This window comes from Pseudopodoces humilis, chromosome 2, assembly GCF_049639895.1.
Source record: "Pseudopodoces humilis isolate 2021_Gansu_Grassland_sample_001 chromosome 2, ASM4963989v1, whole genome shotgun sequence".
Classification (NCBI taxonomy): Eukaryota; Metazoa; Chordata; class Aves; order Passeriformes; family Paridae; genus Pseudopodoces; species Pseudopodoces humilis.
This window is the reverse complement of record NC_142201.1, coordinates 39,166,491-39,194,123: the sequence shown is the minus strand read 5'-3', so window position 1 is coordinate 39,194,123 and position 27,633 is coordinate 39,166,491. Positions and strand designations below refer to the sequence as shown.

At 42.7% G+C, this 27,633-nt stretch overlaps 1 protein-coding gene across 8 annotated transcripts in view; it reads left to right on the top strand.

Moving 5' to 3' along the window:
* Positions 1-27,633, top strand: part of FARP1 (FERM, ARH/RhoGEF and pleckstrin domain protein 1) — a 202,438-nt gene that overhangs the window by 164,402 nt on the left and 10,403 nt on the right. For 7 of the 8 annotated variants that reach the window (XM_014250723.2, XM_014250734.2, XM_014250703.2 and 4 more), the window contains 7 exons: positions 5,765-5,955; positions 7,406-7,495; positions 9,679-9,812; positions 19,159-19,240; positions 21,909-22,146; positions 24,169-24,299; positions 27,332-27,400. In XM_014250723.2, the coding sequence (XP_014106198.2) occupies positions 5,765-5,955; positions 7,406-7,495; positions 9,679-9,812; positions 19,159-19,240; positions 21,909-22,146; positions 24,169-24,299; positions 27,332-27,400 (935 nt within the window). The remainder of the gene's footprint in view (positions 1-5,764; positions 5,956-7,405; positions 7,496-9,678; positions 9,813-19,158; positions 19,241-21,908; positions 22,147-24,168; positions 24,300-27,331; positions 27,401-27,633) is intronic. The other variant, XM_088068130.1, reaches the window with a different exon arrangement.

The window sequence follows — 27,633 nt, the reverse complement described above, 5'->3', positions numbered from 1 at the left end:
CTGATGCCCAGTGACCTTGTATTCTCCCCAGACTGTAATGCTCACTCTTTGTTCTTAAGATGTGAGTAGACCCTGATGTAGGCCAACAGCAGTTACTGTCTGATTTCACACTCACCGCTGTCTAATACTGCAGTACACCAATAAAGCATGGACCTTCACCAGCTGGAGAGGTTGCTGGCTACTAAACCAACACCAAGCTTGATGAGACTATAAGCATGTCAAGCCATTTAACTGTGTATGCATGGAATTAATTTTTTTATTATTATTTTTAGTTTCACTTGTACCTGAAGGCTTTTACTCATTCTAACTGGTATTTTGCTGTAAAACTGTCACTGGTTTAATTGTTCTGTCCAATTGCTGGCTGATGCTTTGTCCTAAATATGAGGAAATTGGTTCATTGAGAAGGTGCACCATTTTCCCAAATTCTGTTCACTGCCATGGGCATGCATTTTGAAGTTGTGAAGTCAAAGTGAACCCTTTTTCCTGTCAAGTTCCTCTTCAAGCCAGGCAGAGTTAGTGGTTATATGTGACATTGGATTTCTTCACAAGTTTGTTTTTAATTCCTGTTCCTCCTCAAAATCTTTGGTACTGCTTTCAGGGATGTTTGTACATGAATTTATGGCTGTTGTGTAACTACTTTTCAAACTAACAAACTGTATCCACTGCTCCAGCTTGGTTCATGTAATGGGGAAGAGAAGTGCAGCTTGATGAACTGGTTCCCCTCAAGCTTTTGCAGAAGTCAGTGGGATTTTTTTCTTACATTGAGGGAGAACAGAGCAGAATCTCCATCCCATAACTCTACAGCAGCAGGACTGTGCCTGGTTCACAGCTGGGGAGAGAAAGGATGGACACCATTATTAAAATCTTGTCCAATCTAAGGTACTTAAGTGATTGGTGAAGTGCATATCAAAACTCCTGCTGCTTCATCTGGTGCTATCTCTCCCCCATGCCATTTTGTACTATGCATCTTCTCTGACCAAAACGTCTAGATACACGTTAGAGCTATGCAACCACTGTGAAAATGGAAAATTAAGCTAGACTGTGTGGCCACAGCAGTGGCAGTTCTCTTGTTAAAGAGTCTTCATAAGTGATATGCTCAGTTTTGCCAAGGAGAGAGGGGAAACAACTTGGGTTTCACCTGCCAGACTGGTTTAGAAAACACTGTTCTGACGTTAAAGTTTTGTAACTGGGATATGGATGTCACAAGCCTCCGCTGACTGCAGAGCAGGCCATGGAGCAGAAGTAAGAGAGAATGAGCCCTGCAACATTCCAGGTATTGAGAAAGGTGCTTTTCTGGCTCTTAACATGTTTTTAATTTAAAATAATAATAATAATAATAATAATAATAATAGATGAAGAGAACTCTTGAGGAGACTAGAACTCTTAAGAGTTGATTTGATGAGATCTTAAGCGGTTCATGAAGTTTTTCAGCAGAATTTCAGTCACCTTTAATAGTGGTTGATGTTTTCTCTCAGTTTCCATAATCAAGTCACTTTCACTTCTTGGTATTCCACAGAAAAGGAACATTCCCATGGGCATCTTAACACTGCTGTACTCTTCCTCTCTGTTAACAAACAGTGTGTATGAATGGGAACTGTTCTTTCTGAAGCAGATGCAGAACACTAAATGGCCTGAGTTTGTTCTTCTGCAGTTTCAGGAGAAAAGGAATGGAGAAGAACTATCTTCAGGATACACTGAGTCCCATTGGTCTCCCTCACAAAGAGCAGAGCTCCCCTGTGTTAGGTTAGTTTCTAAGCAGGGATTTCAAGTCATCTTATGCTGCCCATGTAGTCAACAAAGAGGCAGCAGGCAGTTCAGGTCACCTATGATGTAAATTGACCTCTGGGAGAAACTTCATCATCTGGAAAGTACTGATTTTAACTGGTTTTCCTTTGATGTGAGCCATGGTTAAAGCAGTATCACTCAGCCCAGCACTCCACAGGCACCACCCTCAGCCCCTGTGGGTTCACAGCTGTATGTGACGGGAGCCAAGAGTAGCGCAGGTACATTGGGTGGGGTGGATCACATCTGGCAGCCGAGGGCAGAGCCCAGCCTGTCCCTCTCTGGCAGGGCACCCACAGCTTGCCAGCACTCTGTGCCTTCCTACCACCAAATTGCAGCAAGCAACTGATGTGTATTTTGACAAAGGTATAGCTATTAAGTATTTGATTCTTGCTGCTGGCTTCTTTTTGTATGGCACATGGAATACGTATGTTGGTGGGGAGCGATTTGAGACATGTGTAAAACTAGGGAGATAACCCATACTTTCATGTCCTGTGGCCATGTAAAATGCCATTGTCATTTCACAGGCTTTTTATTTTTTCCCCCAAGTTAGATTTCAATCAAGTTTTGCTTCTTTTGTCACCTTCCTTACTGCAGCACTTTTCTGTGGTGTCAGGAGAGCAGACTGGCACAGTGGAACTGAGAGCCACTCCAGGTATTTTGGCATTGATGGGCCAATCTGGCATGCCATGGTAAAGTGCATTCTTGCTATTTGCCACTGTCATCAACCAGTGTTGGTTTCTCTTCTTAAACAAATGCTTAGGAAATAATTGAAGCACATGCGTAGTAATTCTTACCCACTCCTCCAAGGAAGTAATTTAAGTGTATATTTAAATAATCCTCAGATAAACATTCTTTTGTACTTTCTCTTGGTTTGTGTGTATACAGCTGACACCATTAAATTTGAAAGATGGCCCAATTCTGAATCTAAATAAAAATCACTTGAAGTACAAGCAAAGACAGTTCCATGTTACCAGCTGCAAACCATTTAGGCCTCCAGTGTGCAGTACCATTTGCTGTCTGGCAAATTACATGCTAATAATTGCCTGTCAATCCATGAATCCTTTAGGGTGAACTGTAAGGGATTTCAGTACCTTGTAAATAGGATTGGTCTTCTCCCTTCTGCTTCTGTTTATATTCTGCAGTAATTAGTTTATAAGTAGAGCCTGTATGAATATACTCTTCTGTGGCAGGAGATCGGATGAAACACTTTGTTAATTCAGGTTATTTATTCCTCACCTCTGTGCAAAAGAGAAAGTTGCTTTGCAGCACTGCCATGACCCATCAGCATGACACATGACCTGATTGGAGATGGGGGAGGGAAGAACCTCCATTTTAATTTCTTTATGGCTTACTTTCTCACACCAAAACAAACTTGTTTCTCGCATTTTCCAGAGCAGCATCCAGTGTGTTGATATCTTATGGCTGTGTTGGTTGTAATTAAGCCCCAGAATGTCACCTGTAATGCAAGAACATTTTGAGGCTCTTTTGAAATGCAGCCACTTTCTTACAGCTAGTTTCAATTTTCATTTGTTCAGTGTATTGGCAGGTGGGGTCTGACTGAGCTCTTGCTTGTAGGTGGTGGTGGTGGTTGGGTTTGGTCACTGCTCATGCCCACATTGGTACCAAAAGGGAGGATGCAGCATTTCCACTTGCTGCAGAATAACTTGAAGATGTCAGTGATGTATTGACAGGCAAAGTCTTTCATCAGTTGGGTGTATATGCAGTGCTGTGAGCCACCAGGCACGTTTTTTGTGATACTTCCCATAATGCTTTTCCCAGGTTAATGTCTTCCAACTGTAAGATAGGGCGTCTTTCTAATTCGTTGTCCTTTTGATATTTTGTAGTTTGAAATACTTGAGTTTGTACTGAAAAAAGTTACAGTACATCAGAACTTAGATTTAGGATTATAGATAGGTAGGTAGATATGTCAATATATCTATATCTATCACAGATAGGTGCTATTTTACTTCTAGACTACAATGCTGTGAACTTCTCACAGAGGTGCAAATCATTTATTTGCTGTCGTATGACAGGCATAGTGCCAGAATTTCTTTGTTTCCACATTTGAAGTGATAACACTTTTCTTATGTCTTTTGTAATGTAGTTAAGTACTTCTAACCTTACAACCTTGCTATTAATCTGTTTCACTATTTCTCAATGATGAATTCCATTTCTTTGGAAAATACTGTATACAGTTGTGTGCTAGTGTCAATAAAATTGACATTTGTGTAACAAGCTGTGGCATTTTCTCAAATTTCACTGAACTTTGATTTAGTGTGAAACTGTTGGTAAATCCTTTCTTGCTAGCTGTAATAATACAGACCTTTATTTCAGACAAATACTGCTTTGACTTTGATTTATAGTAGGCTACATAACTGTCATGATTACGTAAACTGATAACTGTGCTGTTTTCTCCTTCTCTCTTTTCAAAGGAATGATTTATAAACTGTGCTGTTTTCTCCTTCTCTTTTCAAAGGAATGATTTATAAACGTGAACTGGTCTGGAACTGGAAAATACTCATGTTCTAGCAATAAATCTTGAGTTCTTCCAGAAAATAAATAGGTTTTACTACTGGCCTAATTATATTTATTTTATGTTATATTTACCGGACTATCTCAGCTGTGTTTTTTTAGCAACAGGAACATTTACCTATCATAATTTAGGGAGGACATAATCACATGATAGTAAATTGTATTTGACCCTAATTATACACAGCGATATATGTGTTTTACATTTAATCTTAGACAGCCTGTTAGCTGTGGTAGTCAAGAGCTTGTCACATTTTTTTGGTTGGATTTTAATGTATGATGCCAAAATGGCACAGACTGTAAATGTTCTTCCACATGACAGATTCTTCTTCTAAAACAGGTTTAGGTTTTCAGATGTATGGAGGAGGGGATAACTGGGAGAACACTGGGCATTTTTGGCAAACTTTCTTTCTATGCAGTCATTAATTTGGCTGCCTCCCAGAAGACAAAATGCTAATTTCAGTAATTTAATGTAGTGTATATGAATCCATGGAAGTGTAATTAATTGTCTAATTCTTTAATATTTTTAATCCAAAATGAAATGGGACTTTTTATCTGTGAAAATCTGAAATTGTCATGCTTTGTGCATTAAAAGTATTGCTTTTCTTATGTAAATGTAATGCTAGCATTTCCATCCCAAACAATCAGAGGAGCATGGAAAGACTTACCAGGTATAATATACATACTCGTGTCGTGTGTAGAAATTGGGGAACTAGTAGCTTTCTCCCTTCATGTTAGATCTGACTGATCTTAGCAGCAACACTGCTGTAGAAAGTTATCCTTTTTCTCTAGACTTCAACTAGATAAATTTGTACTAACTTGTGTCCTGTAGTTCCCTATGAAGTACTGATTTGAGTGTTTGAAGCTCTGCTTTGCTGGAAAGAATGGCACTCCTGGAACGATTCCTGTATTGTTGTATTTATTCTTTTCTATAGAGTGGATTACCATGATGAATTTTTTTAATATTAAGTTGATGTTTAGAATCATAGAATGGCCTGGGTTGGAAGGGACATTAAAGACCCCCTATCTCCAAGCCCCCTGCCGTGGGCAGGAGCACCTTTCACTATACCAGGTTTTTCAGAGCTCCATCTAGCCTGGCCTTTAGCACTGCCAGGGATGGGACAGCCACAGCTTCCCTGAGCAACCTGTTCTAGTGCCTCACCACTCTCACGGTAAAGAACTGCAGCTCAGTCATCTGTGCCTTGATCCCTTCCCTACAGAGATAGTAATTTCAGCCAGTTTTATCACTAAAACACCCTTAACCAGTCCCACAGTGAATGCAAGTGGATGCAGTTCCTCTGGCTTCAAGGCCGTTTGGGCTAGTTTGAGGACCCTGATGGCTGTGTCTTGTAGCATAATTTCACATGCTGCAATTTAAGATTATAACTCCTTGTGGTACTTTCCTGAGAAAGCGTGTCCTAATTGATTTCTCTTTTATCATTTTTCTTAGCAGGTTCTTTGACTGGCAGCCCTCACCTTTCAGAGCTTTCCATCAATTCCCAAGGAGGACCATCAGTGGCAAATATGACTTTATCTCCAAACTTGAGCCCTGATGCCAAGCAGTCATCTCCCTTGGTCAGCCCTTTGCTGAATGACCCGTCATGCATCAGGGCTGATGATGAGGAAGAGGTCAAAAGAAAGGTAAGGCAAATGAAGTTGGCCTTGTCTCTGTTCTCTCTGAAGTGGTGTGATAAATCTGGGTCGTTCCTGTTGGTTGCAACCTCAGGAGCTTGTTTGGATGGGGTCTCCTGTAAATTCAAGTTGCTTTTAAGGAGTGGAGTTTGTAATTTGTTGTAGCAAAACAGTCAGTTCCATTGTCTTACTGGAGAGAAAATTTCCAGGTGACAGAAAGAAAAGGAGCAGTGTTGAGCCTGTTGTGGGAGTATCCAACCCAGGCTCTCCTGTCTGTCTCTGCTGGGAGCACCACTGGGAGCATCTGGTTGTGGGAGTAGAAAATGCTCTCTTTGAGCCACAGCCTGCAGCGTTCAGCTGGGAGTGTTTGGCTCAGACCCAGCATTGCAGCAAAACCATAAGGGAGCATCGCATCCCAAACTGCTTTCTGAAGAGAAATGTTTGTCTGAGCCAGGGTGTTCTGGGTGCCTGCTGGCTCATCCCTCCTCTGCTGCTGGGTGAGAGGAGCTTCCTTTTGTCCTCTGTGGTTGGTTTTTTTCTCCTCAGCTTGGAGCATCTCAAGAGGGAGAAAGAAAGTCTGAGGGCTTTTCTGGAAAGTGGGAGTTCATGTAAGGAAGATCTCCTTTCCCACTGTGCATAGTTAGCAAGATGTGTGAAAAAAATTTGAGAAGAAAATCCGAGAATCAGTTAATAGAGTTAGGACTCTCTGTGCCAGTCCAAGATAAAGCAGCCAGTGACTATGTGCACCAGCTGATGTTGGTTCCTGTGGGGGTGCATTCTGACTAGGAAACAGACTCCCTTTGCAGGGCATTCACAGTGTTTCCACTGCATCATTTGTCTTCAGGGAGGAAACAAAGGAAAAATATCTATGGATGGTTTTTCCTTATTTTTTCCTTCCTGAGCAGCAAAGAGGAAGACCAACTGGGTTCCTCTGGCTCTTCAGAATTAAGAAATTCTGAATCTGTAGCCTAATCTAAAATCCTTCCCCTCTCCCACTGTTAAGTTGTCCAGCCAAGAAAATCTTACAGGTTTGAATTTTTTTGGAAGCATTTTTCCTTTGGATTACCATCCTGATGATGAAACCTAAAATAATCAGACACAAATTTTTGTCATTTTGACAATGATTCAAATGATCATTTAGCCTGCAAAGGATCTCTTCATAAACTTCACAATATGTCCTGCTCCAGAAATAAACTGAAATGAGTATCAGCACCCCAAAGCAGTAGATATTGTTTTGGCAGAAAAAGAAGTCTCTCAAACACCCATAGAAAATTCCTGTTCTCTCATGTTTGCAAGGAAGGGTTGTTTTTAGGGCTTCAGGGCTTAGGAACATTCAAGCGTGAGTCACAGCATAACCACAAGCAAGGGTCACTGGTTTGTGACTCTCTCTGTGATTTATTATCTACAATTCTTTTCTCCATAAAAGCAGAGGAAAACCTAATGTGCTTGCAATTTACAGAGGTTCCCAACTGAGAAAGCTTACTTCATTGCTAAAGAAGTGGCGACTACGGAGCGAACATACCTGAAGGACCTTGAAGTCATCACATCGGTATGTTTGCTTGAGCATTACTCACAGAGCACATGAAGCTCTCCTCAGTGGTGGCATTTCATCTGCTCCATTTAACACCCTAGCTCTTCTGTGCTGCTTTTATAGTCTGCACTGTAGATATTCTTTGCTGTGCACAGGAGTTCTCCTCCAGGGAGGAAATAATGCAAAAATCAGAGAGTAGAGGTTTGCTCTGTGGTTAGTAACATGTGTTAGGAAGCTGTATCAGGTTGAGGAACTTGGGGACACACTTCAGTAGTATTTCCTTGCTCTCAGGCTTTGTGGTTATAATTGCTAAAAATGCCTGTGGGTTTTCAATGACTTCTCTTAAAACACAGGCAGCTCCTTAGGGGCACATATAAATGTTTTCTACTGCATTAAACGCCCTCCATTTAACATGAAATATTGTGGAGTACCTATATGAATGATTCTGATTTTTCAGAAAGTGAAACTGTGTTAAATGAGTCATTCACCTGTAGCATCTGATCAGTATGTGATTGTTAAAATCACCAAGGCAAATACCTGCCATCTTCGCACACACAGCAACAGCCTTGTTTCATTTCCAGGAATAATGAGTGCAAGGTCTGATCTGAAATAACCATTTTTCTGTGAGATGACACTGGATCCAAACCCCTTCATGGCATTTTGGCCAACCCCAGACCTCTCAGCTCTTAAATCACCCAGTGAGGTGCATTGCCCACTCCTATGTTGAGTGCTGTGGTAAGGAGGACATGCTTCAGGGGAGAGTGTTGGGACCAGCTGGGAGCCAGGGACACACTTTCTCCTCAGCTTCTTGTCTGTTCCAGGATCCCACGTGACAGATGCAGCTATCAGACCCCAGCTTAGACAGAGCCAGTATAGCATGGTCTTTACAGGCAGCAGGGTAGCTGTGGCCCCACTGCCACTCACCCTTGCTTTCTGGGAAGCCAGCCTGCTGAGAGGAGAGGCCAGGCTCTGTGGGATGGTTCTGCAGTCTCAACAGCAGATATGCTGTTTTCATCTAATATTTCACCCAGTGGCTGCAGAAGCAGAAAGTTTTAGCTCTTCAGAGCTAAAGGATATTTCCCACCCCTTCCTTCATTCTTGTGATAGGCAAATTTGACTTTGCTGGATCACCAAGAGGGATGGGCTTGACATTTGACATGCAGTTGTATCAGCTGTGCTCCACAAATGAATGGCCCAGGAGGCCACTGAACATGAACAAGTAGCCAACACAGCTGGAAAAGGAACAACTGTGTGCATTAATTTTGAGACTTGGTAGATGAGCTTCAACTTGAGCTCTGCTCAGTACTAAGATAAAGCAGGGGAGAGGGGAGCTTGGGAGGGATCTCTTTTTATCCCAAGTCTGGTTCAGCTCCAGCTGATGCAGTGTCAAGCAAGACTGCTCTAAGTCTTCTGTGGTCCCAAAGGCCTTCTAGGCACTGCTGGAAGTCAAGCACAGATAGCTGGAACGCCTCAGGGCAGTAAGGAGTGAGCAGTTGTTACCATGTTGAAGCTAATAGGCATTACTACCTTGGCAAGCTGCCTGGTCCTATGGTTTTATGTCACCCATAGTCTGTTAGGGTGAAATACAGATAATTTGGAGCAAAACTGAGCAGGAGCCTGTTTCAGTCTTTACAGTGCCTGGCACTGCCAATCCTGTTTTGTGTGATAGCAGTGTCTTCCACTTGTTCACTTTGCAGAGTGATGTCCTGTGTGTGCACACAGCAGCATGGACGTGGGTGCTTACCGAGCCAGCTCCTGCCAAAGGCATTTCAGACAGAACTCTGCAAAATGAAAACACAGAGCTTTTTTTCTTTTCTTTTTTTTTTTTGTTTTTTTTTTCCTTTTACTGAATTGTTTACAAGTATTGTAATGCTCTTTCTCTTGCACCTCCAGCATTTGCAAATTCAGTGTGTATTGACTAACCAGTTCGGGTTTGAAAAGAATTTTCAAGATTTGATCAGCAATGGCAAAGGGGAAGGGAGTTCCTTTTTCAACTGTGCAGGGTCTGATCTCTGATAAGATCACCAATTCAGCACACAGGAGTGTCAGGGATAGTCTGGATTGTATTCCTAGTGCCAACTAAGTAAGATCCTTGCTGGCTTAGCTGTTAGGAGTATTTGGGTTAGGTACATAAAGACAAAAAAATATCATACCCTGTGCATTCCACCCACTGATAATTTTGCTTCTCTTTTCCTTTGTAGTGGTTTCAGAGTGCAGTGAGTAAAGAGGATTGTATGCCTGAAACACTGAAAAATCTAATTTTCTCCAACTTCGAACCTTTGCACAAATTTCACACCGGTTTTCTCAAGGAAATTGAGCAGAGACTTGCTCTGTGGTAAGACTGTTGATTGTTATTTATCTGTATTATTTCATGCAGTTTAGCATTTTTGCATTCCCTTCTTGCTAACTCCTTGTGATCTACTGTCGTGCTTAATTTGTGAAAGTCACAGATGTTGGTTATTAACAGACAGGGTTTATTGAATCGTGCTTTGTTCATGTTTACTTGACAAACTCTGTTGTTCAGATATCTCAGTTACAGACGTATGCAAATGAGATCATCATTCTGGATGAAGCTTTCTCTTGCCAAATGTCACTGTTTCTACATGGCAGCTCCTTTGAAGAACATGCTGCAAGCAAGGCTTATCAGTAATAAAGAGGGAGAGGCGAAGGACCAGGTTCTGTTTCTGTCAAAATAGGTACAGGCCTGGAGGAATTCACAGACCAGCTTCTCATTTTGCAGCATCACAGCTGTGACACTCACAGGGTCTACAGTGCACTCTACAAATTGACAGAGTGTTGGAAGAGGACACTGGGCTTGAAAATTATCTACTCTTAACATAATAGTGATAGTAAAACATGGCATTTTTACGAAATAGCTATCAAGTGAATAATTCTTCCCTGGCAAGGCTCTTAATTCATTTGACCACTGAAATCTTAGCAGAGGCAGCAGCATTAGCAGAAACCTTCTGCTTGCTCTCATTAGACCTTTCTGGACTAGATTGTCTTGCTCTGTGTAGGCATTTTTTTGTAACTTATCTTTGGTTCTGGGAGCTGAGCTTTTCCTTCTCAGTTAGAAAAGTGACGATGAAATTCACGTGAAAACAGAGCAGGCAGACCTAGTGTTGCCGCTGGTGCCGAATAAATCACACGGACACAGCTCGAGGTGTGGTGAAAGGAAGAGAGAGTTTATTTTTCCTCCCAGGATTTATAGGCTTGTGACCACAGCCAGGGATTGGATGGTCAGGATAACACTTTCTCACTGCACTGGCCATGAGAGATGCCCATCACAAGACGTGTAACAGAAAGAATGTACACATATCTATGTTTACAGTTACTGTCCTGGGAAAGTCTTTAGAAAACTATGTCAGCAAGCTCAGAAGCTGAGTTTTCAGGGCAACAACCTAATGGGTGTTAATCAGTTTATTTAAGACAGGTGCCTCTTGAACTAATGAAAGCAAAACACAGTGTGTGAGTTTAACTCTTGTGATGTATTGAGATTGTTGAATGAGGGCACAGCACTTTGCAGACTAGTGCTGTCCAAACCCACCCTGCACAGCTGTAGAATTATAGCAGGTGTTTTCTGGGAAGAGGGGAATGTGGTACTGCCTCTTGGAGCTGACATCCTCACCCAGGACTTTGGTTGACTCCTAATATAATTATCTTTATATATATATATAAATATATATAGTTTGTCTATGTATTTATATATAACTAACATCCTAAGACACGTTCTGCACAGCTGCCCTGCCTCTATTGCTCTTTCTTTCACTGGGCTGCTACTGGTGTTAATTGCATTGCACTAAGCAACATTTATTACAGGTACTCCAAGAAGGCTCTGTCAGATGTTATAAAATACTGATTGGTTCTTCAACCTTGGTATAAGATTAACAGTAGTTGGAGTTAATCCCCAACTAGTTTGGGTTAACGTGTGTGGTGAGAAAAGGAAAATTTATTCAGTTAGTAAAGACCAAGTTCTGCTCTCTATCAGACCAGTCTAATCTCACTGGGTGCTGACTCCTGGGCACATGTTGAAATTGAGATACCACCTGTATCCTTCTGGTGGCATTAGAGGTGGATGCAAACCTCCTGTTCAGGTGTGATGTTTTTCGAAAACTGGATGATGCTGCACTACCAGCCTGCTGTGGAAAGGTGACATTGTAGTAAGTGGAGGGAAGGAACAGTTACGTTAAAAGAAAGTAAATGTATTTAGGCTTCTGGACTTCCATGGTTTTACCTTGTTTCTCCTTTTCAGTTAGCTTCTATTCTACTACTACTTCTATTCTATTCTACTCAGCTTCTACAGCTGAGCAGTAAACCTTCTGTTTTTCAGCTTCCCCATAAAGTTTCATGGGGTGGTAAACCTCAGTTTAAAGCTTCTAATGTCATATTTTAACTGCCCTTCCCCTGTGATTTAAAGTGCTGATCTGTTACAAAGTTACTTTGCAATCCAAATTTGTTCAAAAATATTCTGCTGAGGTAACTTTGTCCCAGCTGGCCACCTCATTCTGACTTTGTTGGCTCAGCTATTGCATGTCCTTCCACAGTTAGTGTAAAGCCACTGGGATTTCTCTCTCGTCTTCTCTGACTCGCTTGACAGAAAAACAGTCACGTTCCTGTATTCAGTGTGCAGCCAACAGCCTGCATGCACCTAATGTAATACCCCTGTCATAGACAGTGGTTGTTGTTAAAGTTCTGGAAGATTTGAATACGTGCCTTGGGAAGGGAGGCAGACTTGCTGACAGGTATTATTTTAGAGGTGTTGCTGTTTCTGTATAATGCCACAGATGCTGAGATAAGCCACAAGCAATAAAGTCTATCCTATAGAGATTAGTGTTTAATTAAACAGTGAGTGACAAAATTAAGCAGGCCCTCGGCATCCACGAGATTGTGGTAATGTGGTAGGGAATTCCTTCAGCAGCATGGTCAAGGTCACTTAGCTGAGTGCCCACACTGCCAGAATGGTACCTCTCTCTTTGGCTCCAGGTGTTTTTAAGGCAGTAGGCTCTGGCTGTGTTCATCAGCTCAGGGCAGGTTGCTCCCAGCTGCCCAGCAAATCCTGGGCCTGAGCTGGTGGCACAGATGCAGGCAGGTGTGGGCAGGATTCAAGCCAGCTCATTTAAATCTGACTCTTCCATGTCAGCTCTTAAATTTCCAGGCAGGTGTCTGGGGGTGGGGGGAAGGTGGGACACTTGTCCTGAGACATGAGCTTGTTCTGCATTTGTCAGGGGGTGACATATCCTATAAAAAAAGGGCCTTTGAATGAAAGGGCAGTGGACTTCATCAAGCTGCTGGAAACCCATGTGCTGTGGCAGCTTGTGAGAGAGAGAGCCTCCTGCAACCAGTCACCTGGGTTCCCCTAGTGAGTAGGATGCTGGGTTTTATCAACTTAAAGTGTAATTCAGCCCGCTCACTCTACACACACATAAGTGCAGTTCTCTAAGGTTTGTTTCAAGCCTTCATGCTGCGTGTTGGAAGATCTAACAGGAGGTCATTCCCTGCTCTCTTAGTCCGTGGATAATATTGAAGCTGATGCAAAAGAGCTGTGAGGAGAGCAAGGCTCAGGGGGATTGTGCAAAACAATTGTTAGATGTCTGCATGCTTTTAATTTGTTAAAACATCTATAGAATTTTAGTACTTGGCTGGAGGAAGCTCAGGTTGTGTACATTATTAAAAGCATTTCTGGCTTGCTTGAAGGCTTCACAAGTGTTTGAATCTGCAGTCAGGGGCAGGCTGTTTGCTACAGAACAGCTTAAGGGCCAGTGTCCTGTTGACCTGGTTATAGATTCTGGCAGGTCTGATCTGTTTCTTTACACAGTTCACCCATTTTTCTCTTTAGGGCTGCATTTCCTAAGAGCAGCACGTCTCAGTGTCCAGGGCCTAGTGATAGTTTTTAATAAGACATAGATTGATACTGACACCAAAAGTCAGCTGCAGAATATGGGAAGTCAGTGCATTTTGTTCAGCCAGAGTTTCTTTCTGGCCATGAAACAGAGAAGACTACTGGTGCTTCAATTGCACAGTATCCTAACATGAGTGATACCATGCTCTGGGCCACGTTTCCAGCCCTGCCTGTGCTGTTGCAGGGCCAGTAAAGCAGCTCATGAATCTCGTCAGTTGCCCCAGCTGTGCTGAGCTCTGGAGACTGGTCATGTTCCTGGGAGCAAGTGAAATACCCCATTGGAGGCTGTGGGGTTCGAGGAGAGGAAGGATGCCCTTTTGGTGGATGCAGGCAGTCATGGTGCTTTGTCTTCTCATACAGGAAGGGAAGAGAAGAGCAGGAAGCTGCCTCAGGTGGGAGAAGGAACAGCACATGTCAGGCTGCTCTGTGAGCAAGTGCCAGAAGAGCTGCATCCGGCACTTGGGCAGCCAGATGCTGATCCTGGCTGCCAGGACTCCTCAGCAAGGCTTTGGGTGCAAGGCCAGGAGTTCCCAAGCCTTTTTGCTGGAAGAAAATATGGGAGGCATATGTCAGTGACTTCAAGCTGATTCCCATTTCTCAAGACCAGTGAGATTTTATGGCAAGGAGGAAGAGGTGTGGGCAGTGCAGGCAGAGTGTGACATACTTCATCAGCTTCTGGGCTGTTGGATCTGAGAAGTCAGCTAGGTTCTATTCCTTCTTTTATCTCAGCTGTTTAATAAGCTATTCATTTGGACCACAAGCACCCTTTTCCATCCAAAAGAATTGAGCTCATCTTTCCACACCCCCTTAAATATATTACAAGTTTCCACACTGATTTCTTTAAATGATGACAGAAATTGGCAGATAGAGAACCATAACCACAGAGCAGCATAGAGAGCAATGCTGGGGCAAGCCAGGAGAGCTGTTTCTGCCCAAGGAAGCCCTTGTCAGGTAGTACAAATCTGTGTTTTGGGCCTTATCCATGTGCTAGGAAAGAAAAGTGTTATGTACTTCCCAGAAGTGCAGGCAGATTCATCTTCTCCCAGGGAAGCTGCTAGTTTGACTAGCAGATCTTTCTGATGAAAGCTGCTGCTCAGTGTTACCAGATGGGAATGTGTGGCTGGTAATTTGCAAAAAAAAAAAAAAAGGGCTCTTAATCTTAGCATATGAAAGGAGAAGGCGCAATCAGGATTTGTGGAAGCAAAATTGAAAACCTGTAATAAAAAAGCACTCAGGGAGGTGTAGGAAGATGAGCCAAATGTTGATTTATTAACTATTTTTTTTGAGAAGAAGCACTTGTGCTCAGAAAGAGCAGCCTGATAGACACTTTATATAAACAAGGCAGCAGTCCTTATCTGCCTTCTCAAAAGCAGAGTGCTGGCTGTTTGGCTGGTTCTGCATGTCTGGTGAGGAGGCACGAGGAGGGCAGTTTCAAAAGTGTCCTTGTCCTGTGTACAGAAACGAGGTGTGTGTTGCAGTACAAACCTCTGAGTTATGCACTGCGGATTCCTGGGACCAAGACATCGAGAGGGGCTTGCTGCCAGCATGCTGGGCTCGATTTTGAGAGGATAGTTTTCACTGCTGAAGTCACTTTTGGGTACCTCTGGGGATTGGAGCTGTGCTACGCCCAAATTAACTGGAAATCGTGGGAGAGAAATTGCACATCTGGGATCTGTTAGTCAGAGTTGGAGCCGTGTTGTGTCCATCTCTGTGGCTCTCCTGGCAGGATATGCCCAGGATCAGCTCTGAGGCTGTTCCACAGCAAGATATGGAATGCTGTTGCACTTACAGCATATTTTCATGCAGTGGTGTTACTTGCTGGGATCTCGTACTGGTTAAAAGCATCACTGATGCATGTTGGCTGTAGGCTGGGTTTCTCCCACAACAGGGGTAGCCATCCCAAAGTCTTTAAAAGTATGCACACCCTCCAAAGGCTTGGTCTGATTCTGGGAAGCTCTGATGGCTTCAGCAGTACATTTCTTAGGCTCTGAGCTGCGTGTCATGCACCACTCACGGCTGAAAGTCCAGCTGGAATGGGCAGGGCAGTAAGAAGCACTGTGTAACAGCAGGGTGTGAACAAGTAAAAGGACATTTGCTTTTATTGACTCTTCTTTTCCAATTGCAAAACATTCCTCTTATTTAAAAGGCAGTTGTAAGGGGAATATTTAAGGTATTTTTTAATATTAGAACTTTAAGTAATAATAAAGTCATAAAAACTTCAAAGGTGTTCAGAGAACCAGCTGTGGTATTCAGGAGGGAGTTCTTGAGCATGTAACACAAGGTTACACATTGTAAATATAATTTGTTACAATTGACTTATTATTATTTTGGCTGCAGCTCAAGGCCTGCAATCAAAGACTTCTGTGTTTACCTCAAAAAAATCTTTATTGAGAATATAGTTTTCTTCTTTTTGCCTTTCCACCATTCCCATCAAATTTCTGTTCCTTCTGATTGAGGGTATGGGCTGACTTGAAATTTCCTTATATTATTTTTTCAATTATATACACTATATAATTATGTAATTCGAAAATCTGACAGGGCTGATTGTGTGATCCCTGTAAGTCAAGCTGATGGCTGTTTGAAGTAATCTATATAAAAGGTGGTGTCTGAATTTCTTACCAGATAGAAGTCTGCTTTTCTTGCTAATGTACACTCGCGTTGCTTTAAAAAGGAAGATAAAAATGGAAAATGACCTTATTATACAATAATGTGCCCGTTTTTCAGCATGATTTTCAGTGGCTTTAGACCTCCCCCACGATGTCAGTGAGGGCACATTATGTGTGGGGAAAGCAGCTCCTGCATCTTCTATGGAGATGGGCATCATAAATCAGCTCCTGATGAAAAGATGTGAGACCCTAGGCCCTGAGTTTTGTCCCTTGTCACTGGCAGATAGATGCCATGTTCAAACAGTGACCCGTGAAAACAAGGAGTAAGAAGAACAATTTAGCCATTGATGCACAACAAATGAGCAGCTTCTTCCCTCTCAGCAAGCTGAGTGGTGTTATTCAGAACATACACCACAGGGAGAGCTCTCTTTTCTGCTCCTGTGCTTTGGGCTGTTGCAGCAGTAAGACGTCATCTGATACGTTGTGTGTTTGGGTTTTATTTTTGTATTCTGTGTATTTGAATGCCCTTTTCTTGGTGTTTCTTCTTGTTTTCTTGGGATTTGCATGTTGAGGAGCTGGGGAAGATGGCAGTGTAGCATAGGGTTTGCCCTGGGTCTCAGGATGGATCTGGGGTAGAGTGCAGGTTGGGTTTTAGGAGGCAGATGGGAAGCTGTCATGTTCCCTCCTGCCCAGTTTCAGCTTTCCCTGCGTCTCTGTCCACATCACAGCCTACATGCCTGTGGACCATCCCCAGTGGGAAAATCACCTCTGTTGCAAGGGAAATTTATTTGACTGGAAATAAGTAACTAAAGCAAGAAGAGTGGCTGGAACAAGGAGCAGTACGCAGCCATCCCATTTCTGTATTTTCTCCTGAGAAAGCCCTGGGTTTATTTCTCCCAGCAGGATGTGTCTGAGTGCATCACAGGTCATTTCTGTCGGCCTGGGCTGAGGGCTCTGCTATCTTTCAGTTCTTCAGCCAACAGCTGGAGAGAGACTGTTGCTTCTGGGGAACCCCCTTCTCTCTGTCACTCTGCCAAGATGCAGAGTAAGTTTTGAAAGCCCTAAAAGTCTGTGGCTGATGCCAATGAAGGGAGACTGTTCCTGATGCTTTGTGTGTGACTGATGTGGTGAGATGCTGTGCAAGCAGTCAGTGCTGGTGGTGCTGAAGAGGGTCCCGTGGGTCAGCTATTAGGAAATAAGGACCTGAGTGTTCCATGAACAGCCCCACTAATTATCAGCTATTGCAAGGAAGCACTCACTGTGACTTTGGTAGGCTTGGGCTCAGCCTCTGAGTAGCTAGACAGTAGATAAGACACTTGCAATGTGTATTCTGGCCAATCTGTATTGTAGCCTTCAGCTCAGAAAAGCAGTGTCTATTTAGAAAAAGCAGTCTGTAATGATGTACTTACTATTTATCTTGGCAGTAAGTAGATAACTATATATTTCATACTCAGAAAGGTACGGAACCACCGAAGTCCATTAGATTAAATCAAATGTGTACACATGGAAAAGGATCCAGGCAGTGCCAGAGAAGGAGAGAATATCACATAAAGCAAGAATTCTTACAGAGATAATTGCTGAATACCATGTCATTGCTGGTATTGTGCAGCAGCACAATTTCATCTGGCTTTGACATTTCTGAGCTTGTGTGTAGAGCCCAGCATGAAGCATTTGGGAGGAGATGCTGCATGCTGGCTCCATGGGTGGAGGATGGCTTTCCCCTGCTTCTTGCCAGTGTGGGGCTACTGCCTGGGACTTCAAATGGCTGTGGTTTTGTCAGGGGCACTTGGATATGCACCACTTGGAGCAGTGCTTTAGTGGCTGGGAGGTTTTATTTACAACCTGTCAGAGGAAATCTCAGTGGGGAGAGCTGCTGGATGGGTAGAATATGGGGGAAGGGAGAATTGAGGAACGGCATAGAATGGAGATGATTTGACAGACAGGATTCCTGGAGACAGAAATTGTACTTTTATCCTCAGGAAATGTGAAAACTGTAGTCTTGTGACATCCATATCGACCTCTGCTGTTACTTTCAGTTTTAGTTTCATTTCTTGGGCATGATTTGACTATGGCAGTGTTTATATTACATAATGTTTTTGCAAAACAGCGATGGTAATTAAAGTTACCATGGACACAACCCAATTTCCTACCCCTGGTGTAACCTCTGGATTCAGAAAAAAAACATTAAAAAATCTTTTTGAGAACTGTTTTTCCTTGCCTAAATAGGCATGTGAGTGCCTGGGAGGGTTAACACAATAGGATATTATTAAAGACAGCCTTTGAAACTGGGTGTTGTTCAAATGAACACCCCTTGTTTATCAATGGAGTCTGTCTGTTGAAAGATAAAATTGAAAAGGGGAGGGGGACAGCGCTTCTCCCCACACACTCCTAGTGATTTTCTTTTGAAAGCATGGCTTTGTTGGAACAGATCTGTAACAGTTAGGTTCTTCTAGTCATGATTTTTCCTCCTGTGTTTTCAAAAAACATGTGTTTGGTTTCACTCAGAGCATGGCATCCTTGCCTGTCTCACACAGGATTTAGGTACAGGAATATCTTTTCTATCAGGAGCTGTATTGGTTCTGAATGCTGCGCTCACCGAAGTTCAGCTGGCTGGGTGGGAGGCAGCACTTTGCATTTGTGAAACACCAAATGAAAATTCCTGCCAGTATATAAAACTTCTGAGTCAAAGCCAGATGCTGGATGGACTTTTTTTTTTGTTTGTTTTTGTCCCCACTGTCACTTGCACAAGCAGAAAGCTCTTCAGAGGAGGAACAACCCCCCAGGTCCTGTTCTGGGGTTCAGCCATTGTATCTGAACAGAACTGACCTTCTGCTCTAAGATCACATATTCTTATGGGACTCTGCTATCTTCTTTTTCCCCAAACCATTTCCAGCCTTCTCTGGTGTGTTCAAAAATGCTAGCAATTTTCTTTAAAAGTCTAATGCTTCTGTAAAGTGCCTGCCTTCTCTGCTGTTAGGAGTGAAAGGCAGGCTAGGTGAAGGGTGTACTGTACCTGGGAATTACATGTCTGTCAGGAAGATTCCTCACACGCTTCTGAACGAAGGAGTATGGGGATCAGGATTTTAAAAGAAATGAGCTATTGAGTTTCAGTGCTTAGAAGTGATTATGCAGTTTTATTGTATGACTGAAGTGTGTGGCATTTCTGTTGCTGACAGGGAAGGCCGCTCTAATGCTCACATTAAAGGAGATTACCAAAGAATCGGAGATGTTATGCTGAAGAACATTCAGAGTATAAAGGTAGGAATGATCCTATCAAAGCTACTAAGCTTTGACATGGATTAACATTAGCATGCTTTTCATTTTCATATGATGCTGCCTCTTGCGATGGTTTTTGCCAATTGTAATCAAGGCTTCTGCTGTGAAAGTTTCCTTTGATGACATAGCAAGCATTTGGTGGATTTCCTGGAATTTTGGAATTGCAAGATGATTTTAAATTGTCCATCCCCTTTCCTCCAGTTTCCTAAGAGCAGAAGCAGCAAACACAAAAGTTCAGGAATATTTCATTTCCAGTTCTTTTTTCCTTCAAATAAGAAGGCAAAGCATTGGAATTTGTGTGGCTGAAGAGACTGTTCAAATGCTGAGAGTGCCTATTTTTTCATGCAAATATTCATGTTAGGATATTGCAGGATTAGTGACCATAAGCTGGATATTGATTTGACTTGGGAAAATTGTATTTGTGCACTACAGCACTAAGTTAGGTGAGAGGTTTTTGAATCATGAGAATAATTGCCTCTGATGCCCTAAAGACTAGAAGTAAAAATACATGTGTGAACCATAAATCATGGTGTAATGTTCGGTAGACTTTGCAACTGTTCTTAGTCTGGGCAGAGCAGTATTTTCAATGCTCTGTGTTTCTGAGAAAATAGCATGGGATGCAGGCACAGGAGCCTGTGAAAACTCTACAGATTTTTACAGTATGGATGTAAGCTCACCTTACTGTAATGTATCTACACATCCATGTCGATGTGGGCCAAAACAGGGCATTTCACCTTCAGCATGCGGATCTCAGAGTGGTTTTGAAACTCTCCAGTAAATCTTTCCTTGGGGATGGCCACTGGGGCATTCTGCAGTTAGTAAATGGAGCAGCCTTGAGTCCTTGGCTGGAGGAAAGGGCAGTGTAATCATTACAGCTCTCCCGAGATGTTCGCTAGGACTCGGTTTCTCTTTCAAAAGGACGGAGAGAGACGCGGGGAAGTGAAGTGACACACAAGTGAGATTATACGGCAGATCAGACAGAGGGAACAGAGAAGGCTCCATTTACCATCCCCAACATAGACAGCCTTGTCACCAATAAGGCAGCCTTACTCTCTCTGCAGTGGTCTTAGCCAGGAACTGCTTTTTCCCCTCAAGATGTAATTCACGTGCATTGGAAGAAATGTAGAGGGGGTCTCAGCCTCCACCTCTGCTCTCAAGAAGTATGCAGCTCTTCACAAGCAGGTTTTAGAATACCAGAGAGCTTTGGACAGACTTTGTCTGTGCTCTTGGTACCTTGCAACATTAAATGGTCTGTCCTTTGCTGTCTGCAGGTCCTTCTGGGGCACTAGTCTAAAGGCAGTGTAGAGTCCTCACTGTAACTTAGACCCCGCAGTGTGCTTTCACCTTTCCCATTAAAGGGTTTTACTTCATTTGCTTTGAGATCCACCACCACTGATCAACTGATATCTGGAGTAAAGAGACAAAAGCTAGTTTAACTTAAAAGAACTGCACAAGAAACAGAAATAAAGTTAGTTAAAACTGTTCTTATTTATCATGAGACCTGTTAAAAGATCTGCAAACTGACACTACGTGTTTAATTAACATAGGAAAGACATTAAGAGCAAGTAATTAATGGGCAGCTTCTGCAGCAGCCCACAGGGTCTGCTGTGTCTTTCCTGAGTTGCAGACTTGTAAAATTAATATGAAGTGTGTGGAGGAAGCAGCTTGGCTCTAGGGAAGGTATGTTTCTGGTAAACATGTCACAAATCACAGGAGAGAGAGAGTTGACTGGAAATGTGTCAAAAAGCACAAGCTTCAGATTAAGCCAGAATGTCTTCTCAAGTCCACTCAATTTATCCATTCAGGGTTTTTCTTGCTGCTGCTTAATATACTACCATATACTGGAAAACTTTAGTTGGCTGCTCAGAGAAGCTCTGTACATCCTGAAGAACCTGTTCACCTTTTGCAAAACACAAATAATTCCATGTGTAAATTGTTAAAAAAAATACTGCTGAATTGTTTTAATTGTTTTAAGGGGGAGTTGTGAATATCTGTGATACTGAGACCTAAATGGAGTTAAGTATTTAATGCAAACCTCATTCATTGCTGGTGTGCAGAGTGTGCTGTGTGGAATTATTTAGAGACTGCACTAAGGAAAAGAGGATGTAGTCCAAGGATGAAGAACTTACAACATGCACATTTCTGTTGGGCATTGCCTCAGGTTTTGTGTTTGTTGAGTTTCCCAAGAGATGCAGCTTCTCATTAAATAAGAGGAGAGCAGAAGCCAGAAGTTTGTTTGCCTGCATCTCAGTTCCCCAGAACCACCTAAGGGAAACTGGGGCATCTAAATCCCTTCATCGTTTTAGAAAATCCCATTCACATTTTTTGGCTGTCTCCATTGCACCTACTTGCATGAGCTGTGTTCACATCAGCTCCTTGCCCAGGATTTCTCACTGATAAGAGAGTTAGTTTTGTTGAATTATGTACTTTAGTTTTCCCGGGAACGCAGAGAGGGTAGGGGTGTCTACTTCAAATGAGTAATGCCTTTTCTCCTTGGCAAGTGAATATCAGAGCCATTGTGTTGTACAGTGATTTTGTTTGCAAAATCCCCACTGCTGTGCTAGTTGGATGTATTATTGGATTAGGTATGGGCTGAGTCATGTCTCTCAGTGATTGTTAAGAGCCTTCTCTTTTCTTTCATGCATAAAAGCAACTGACAATTCACCTGCGAAAGCACAATGAGATTTTAATGGAGCTGGAGAATGGGATCAAAAACTCTCGCAAGCTGGAGACCTTTTGCAGAGATTTTGAGCTACAGAAAGTCTGCTACTTGCCTCTCAATACCTTCCTCCTCAGACCTTTACACAGGCTTATGCACTACAAGCAGATAATGGAGAGGCTTTGCAAGCACTACCCTCCAAACCACATAGACTTCAGGGATTCAAGAGGTAAGAGAAGAGAAAAGATGTCAGTTCCTGGAGCTGGGGAATGGCATCCAAATCCATTAGAGGTGTATGGCTAAAGAAAAAAAAAATTTTTTTTTTTTTAAAGCCTACATAAAAAGAGGATTGAGTTGCAAAATCCACCACTCTGAACACCATAAACAGTAGAGGATTAAGGTTGCTCTTCTATACACATTATGCCACAGTCTGGGCAGGTACTTGGAGTATTCTGCTGGGGGTTATTAAACAGACAGAAATGACAGCAGGTTCAGGAAGTCTCTTGAACTGAAAACAGCTGGGAGGTTGGGAGAGAGCACAGGGAACATACCATATGTGCTTGTGTTGTTCCTAGCTTTCCTTAGAGATTCTTTAATAACACAAAATACTAGCCTAGGTGAACCCTTGGTCTCACCCAGTAGGGTTGCTGTTATTATGTCTTTCAGTGTTATTTGTCTTTTTTTTTAGAAGAATACAGTTTTCTCTGTTACCATTTCCGTGATTTGTTTCAGGAGCTCAAAGCAGCCAGCATGGGTTGGTTTTGGATTTGGGGTTGTTTTTTTTTCAAACATGAAGAAATTGCCCTCCTGTAGCCTGAACTCGCTGCCTGCCATTTCTTTCTGATGGTTTGTTCTCCTTTCTCCTTGTGCCCGTCCCCCACACCTGTTGTAGGCTGTGTGTGTTTAAGGATAACTCCTTTATCTGTACAGCGTTGGTGCAGATCCATGGAAGAGCTTGGGCAGGGAGCAGTGCTCAGCACAACTGCTCCCAGGCATAACATGTGAGCTGAGCTCCTTCAGATTGTGTGGGATGAGACCCACAGCAGGCAGTGCATGGAATGCAGAGCTAACCTGACCTGTGGCAGTAAGAAATGCCTCAGAGACCTGTGACACTGGGGTGCTTTGTGGCTCAGGTGTTGGCCCAAGTGTCACTGCTCCCTGAATGATCTCAAAGAATATCATACAGCAAGTAGTGCCTGCATTTCTTTCAGCCAAGGTCAGAGGATGAAGTTGATGTGTCCATTCTCCTCTCCCCAGAGAGTGTAGCAGTCTGATTCCTGCTCCACTTTTGAAACAGATACAAAAATAGGTTTCACAGGTGAAAATAAGAGGACATGAGGACAGTGTGACTTAAAGACCCCATCACTGTGAGATCAGTTTCTTACTAAGGTGTTTGGAGATTTTTTTAAAGGTCAGAGTCTAAAGGAAGCCAAAAAATAAAAGTGAATTGAGTCCCAGAAGAGAGTATAAGTCTCCCACTAGCAGGTGGGTGAACTGTGTACTGAGCAATGATATGAGAAGGAAGATAGAACCACCATTACTGTTCACATGACTGGTTTTTTAACACCAATGGCTGTAGCTGCTCTTCTGGCACTGAAGTCAGCCAGTATCTTTGGCCCATCCAGAGGCTGCCCACCCAGCCATGTGTATCAAGGTTGATGCTCCCACACAGGATGGCACAGGGAGTTGGTGGTGTCTTTAGAGAGAATGAAGTAGAGGCATGATGAAACTCAGTGACGTGCAGCCCTTTAGTTTTTCTCGTTAATGGGACTGAGGACAAACCCCAAGGTGTTTGACATGTGAAATGATACAAGAAGTGACACTGCCATTTCCTGCTGTTTTCAAATACAGACCTGACCCAGTGTGCTACAGGCAGGGGGAAAAATGCATTTTTTTCAAGCATAAAGAACATCCTTAGATTGATCTGAGTTGTAGGAATTTAAGTCCTTTATGAGAATCCATTAGTTGGTGCTCTCAGTTGACCATACTCTTCTTATAAAGTTCCTGTGGCTAAAACAGCACAGATTTTTGGGAAATGGACTGTCTCTTCATCAAACACTCCACCCCTTCCTCTGTATAAGATGATGTCCAGAGTTTGTGTGGGTTTCAGTCTGCCTGAGTAGCATTATGCTGTAGAGGAGAAGAGTAGCACAAGAAGGTTCATAAGCCGGGTACTGCTGACAAAAGCCATATTTCTTTTTGAACATTCTTGTAAATTCTTAATAAGCACTTTATGGATTTGTCCATCTAGCTGCTTTGGCTGAGATTTCTGAAATGGTGGCTCAGCTCCATGGCAATATGATAAAGATGGAGAACTTCCAGAAGCTGCATGAACTGAAGAAAGACTTGATAGGCATGGACAATCTGGTGATCCCCGGAAGGGTAAGTAAGAGAATTGTTATTAAGATTTGATACAATTTCAAATCATAAGGTATGTTTTCAAAGCCTGTTTATTAGGGGCATGTGAAAAATTGCCTTTCCTCATCTGAACCTCTTTCTGTCACCAAAAACTCTCAGATGTAAATGTAGTAACGCCAAATGTCATGATTTAACACCAGCCAGTAGCCAGGACCCACACAGCTGCTTGCTCACTGCCCAAACAGCAGGACCAGGTAGAGAATCAGAAGGGTAAAAGCAAGCAAGAGAACTTGTGGGTTGAGATAAAGATAGTTTAACAGGGAAAGTAGAAGCCTTGCACACAAGCAAAGCAAAGCAAAGCAAGGAATTAATTCGCTGCTCCCCATGGGCAGACAGGTGTTCAGCCATCCCAGGAAAGCAGGGCCCCATCACATGTAATGGGGACTTGGGAAGACAAACATCATCACTTCAAATGTTCCTCCCTTCCTCCTTCTCCCCACTTTATGTACTGAGCACGATGTCATACGGTCTGGAATGTCCCTTTGGTCACTTTGAATCTCCTGTTCTGGCTGTGACTCCTCCCAGCCTCACATGTACCTCCAACTCCCTTGCCAGTGTGGCAGGAAGAAAACTAGAAAAGGCCTTGGCTTTGTGTGTGCCCTGCTCATCAACAACAAAAACATCTCTATTATCAACCCTGTGTTCAGCTGCTTGTGTCCAGCACAAATCCAAGACACAGCCCCATACCAGCCATGGTGAAGAAATTAACTCTGCCCCAGCCAAAACCAGCACACCATAGAAAGCAGCACCTTTAAAGCAGGAAAAGGCAATCCTCTATTACCTTTGACTCACTTTTTATGTTCTGGTTTTTGTATAGATTTGAACAGTTTTAGGCAATCCCAATCATCTTTTACAACAGAGGCAGTAAAAATGTAGTATTTATCACAGCATTCAGAGCTTGAGCACTTGCACATTTCATGCTGCCCTTATTTTCTTTTCTCAGCCCTTGATGCTAGAGCTTGGCAGATTAAAGGCAAGTAAGGCATTTGTGCTGGAGGAGTTCTAGCCCTTTCACCATGCCTTGCTTTGAAACTCATGGCCCTGGGGAGGAGCAGTCTCTTCAGTCTACATGTAACATTGGGCAATAATTTTTGACACAGTGTTGCCTTAAGTAAACAATTTAATTGTGCTGTAAGAATACCAACATCTCTTACTTATCATACCTTTTTAAAATCAAAGGCTCATTTCAGAACAAATGAGCCACAGTTTAGTATTTGTAGCCTTTTTTATTAGTCACACATATCTGTGTGTGCAAACTTGAGAATTGTTTGTTGTTGATGTAGTTTCCTCCGCACTCCCTTGACTTTCATGTGTAATGCACAAAACCAGAATGTGTGGCTGGGTTTGAAGTGGATGTGCCATTGGGAAGGCAATGCTGAGCACAGATACTTCTGGATTTGTGGCTGTTCTCCACTCCCTCCCTTTACCTCTTCCCTGTCTCCAAGCAGCTGCCACAGCTCCTGTTTCTTTCTAGTGATCCACAGACTCTTCACATCCTTGGCAAGTAGGATGTTTCACAGCCTCTGCATCTCTCTATCACATGAAATTAAATGCTGTCATCGGGTGCTCCTGCTACCTTGGTCTATTTAAAGCCTGAGCAGTCTTCCTGTCCTGTCCTAGGAAGTTCAAGGAAAAGGCAGATGGGGGAGCAGAAGTTGTTTGCCTGCCAAGACAAGAAGCATTGGCCACCACACTCTGGCACATGCCCAGGGTGTTGCTGCTTCCAGCCCTTTGGCTGTTTTCTGTCTCTGACTCAGGTCCCTGCCCTGGTGCAGGCAGGGCTGGGAGGCAAATGCCACTGTAACCCCATCCTCCTCAGGTTGTCCCTGAGCAGGATGTCTGCTGCTGAGCTGGTTCCTGTACTGCTGTGAAAACCCCCTGTGGCTGGGTGTCCTTGCAGGTGGCGGTGACCTGCAGCTCTGGATCCATGCGGTCACCGCCGCTGGCCGTGCTGGTGCCAAGCCTGCCACGGAATATCGGATGGTACCACATTGTGCTACTTATATATTAATAACAATTCATATTCCTTGGTGGCCAGCAACAGCTTCCAGCAGCCTCTCTGGTGCCATGAGCCTGCTGTGGTATAGGGATACCCACCTCTAGCCACTTTTCTACCCCTCAGCCCTTAGGGTAGTGCACATGGGGGGACTGGACACACCAAAGCAAGGTTAAGGTGTTCAGATTGTTTCTCTGAACAGGTTGATCTAAGCCAATTTATTCCTGAGGTGATGGTGATTTATCTACAATTGTGAGTAGAATGACCTTAGAAAGACTGTAATAAAGAAATAAGTATAAACCTCTTAGCAGTAGCTGGAAGGAGTGACTGAAAAATGATATTTTCATGGGTTTCAGAGAAATATAAGGTTGAGTTACTGCACAGTTCACAGTAAGCCCAGGAAATCCAGCATTTTGAAAGTTTTAGATGTGCTACTTTTCCTCTGTTTCCATCCCTAAATATTCTTAAACACAATGGTCTGAATTAATGTGCTGTATTATATGATATGGATGGTGCTGGGATAACTCACACTGCCAGAAAAATGTCTTTCTTTGTCTGCTGCTAATGGTGATGTTGAGTCGTGTAGCTGGTTTTACATTGCAGTGAGAGAGCAATGGATGCCATATGCACCACAGAAGATTACCAGTGGCTAACCAAGAACACATAAATCATTAGTTTTTATGTCATCTGTGCTGTGAAGAATACTCATTAAAAACTGATGAAAGAGGGAGCTGTCTGAAGGAATTAATGTTGGATAAAGACAATTTTGCTTAGCTGAATTTTCTTAGTATGAATAAAAGGAGTTTATCCTAAAGACAGTTACAGACAGAAAGGAATTATCCTATAAATTAGATTTCTAACATATTTAATAAAATTAAAAGTCTTGGTAATTAATAGTAAAGTCATTTGTATGACCATGTAGTCATATTTCTGTTCACATACTAAAAAAATGATAATTTCTGCAGGAGATACATTTTTGGTTTGTATTTGTTTCCCACAGGAGTTTATTAGACTGGGCAGTCTTAGTAAGCTGTCTGGAAAAGGTTTACAGCAACGGATGTTTTTTCTGGTAAGCAAGAAGACAATTTTTTCTTTGTACAATGAAATGTAATTCTAGGCATCTACTAGACATAACTGTTAGACTTGAATTTTGAATTACAGTAAGTATTTTTAAACAGCCTTTTTTAAATTAACATAGTACAACAACCATGCAGCTGGTTGTTAAGAACCTACATTTCTGTTCAAATCCAATATTCTCTTTGTAACTGCTTCTTACAAAGATAAAGCTATTTTTCATATGAC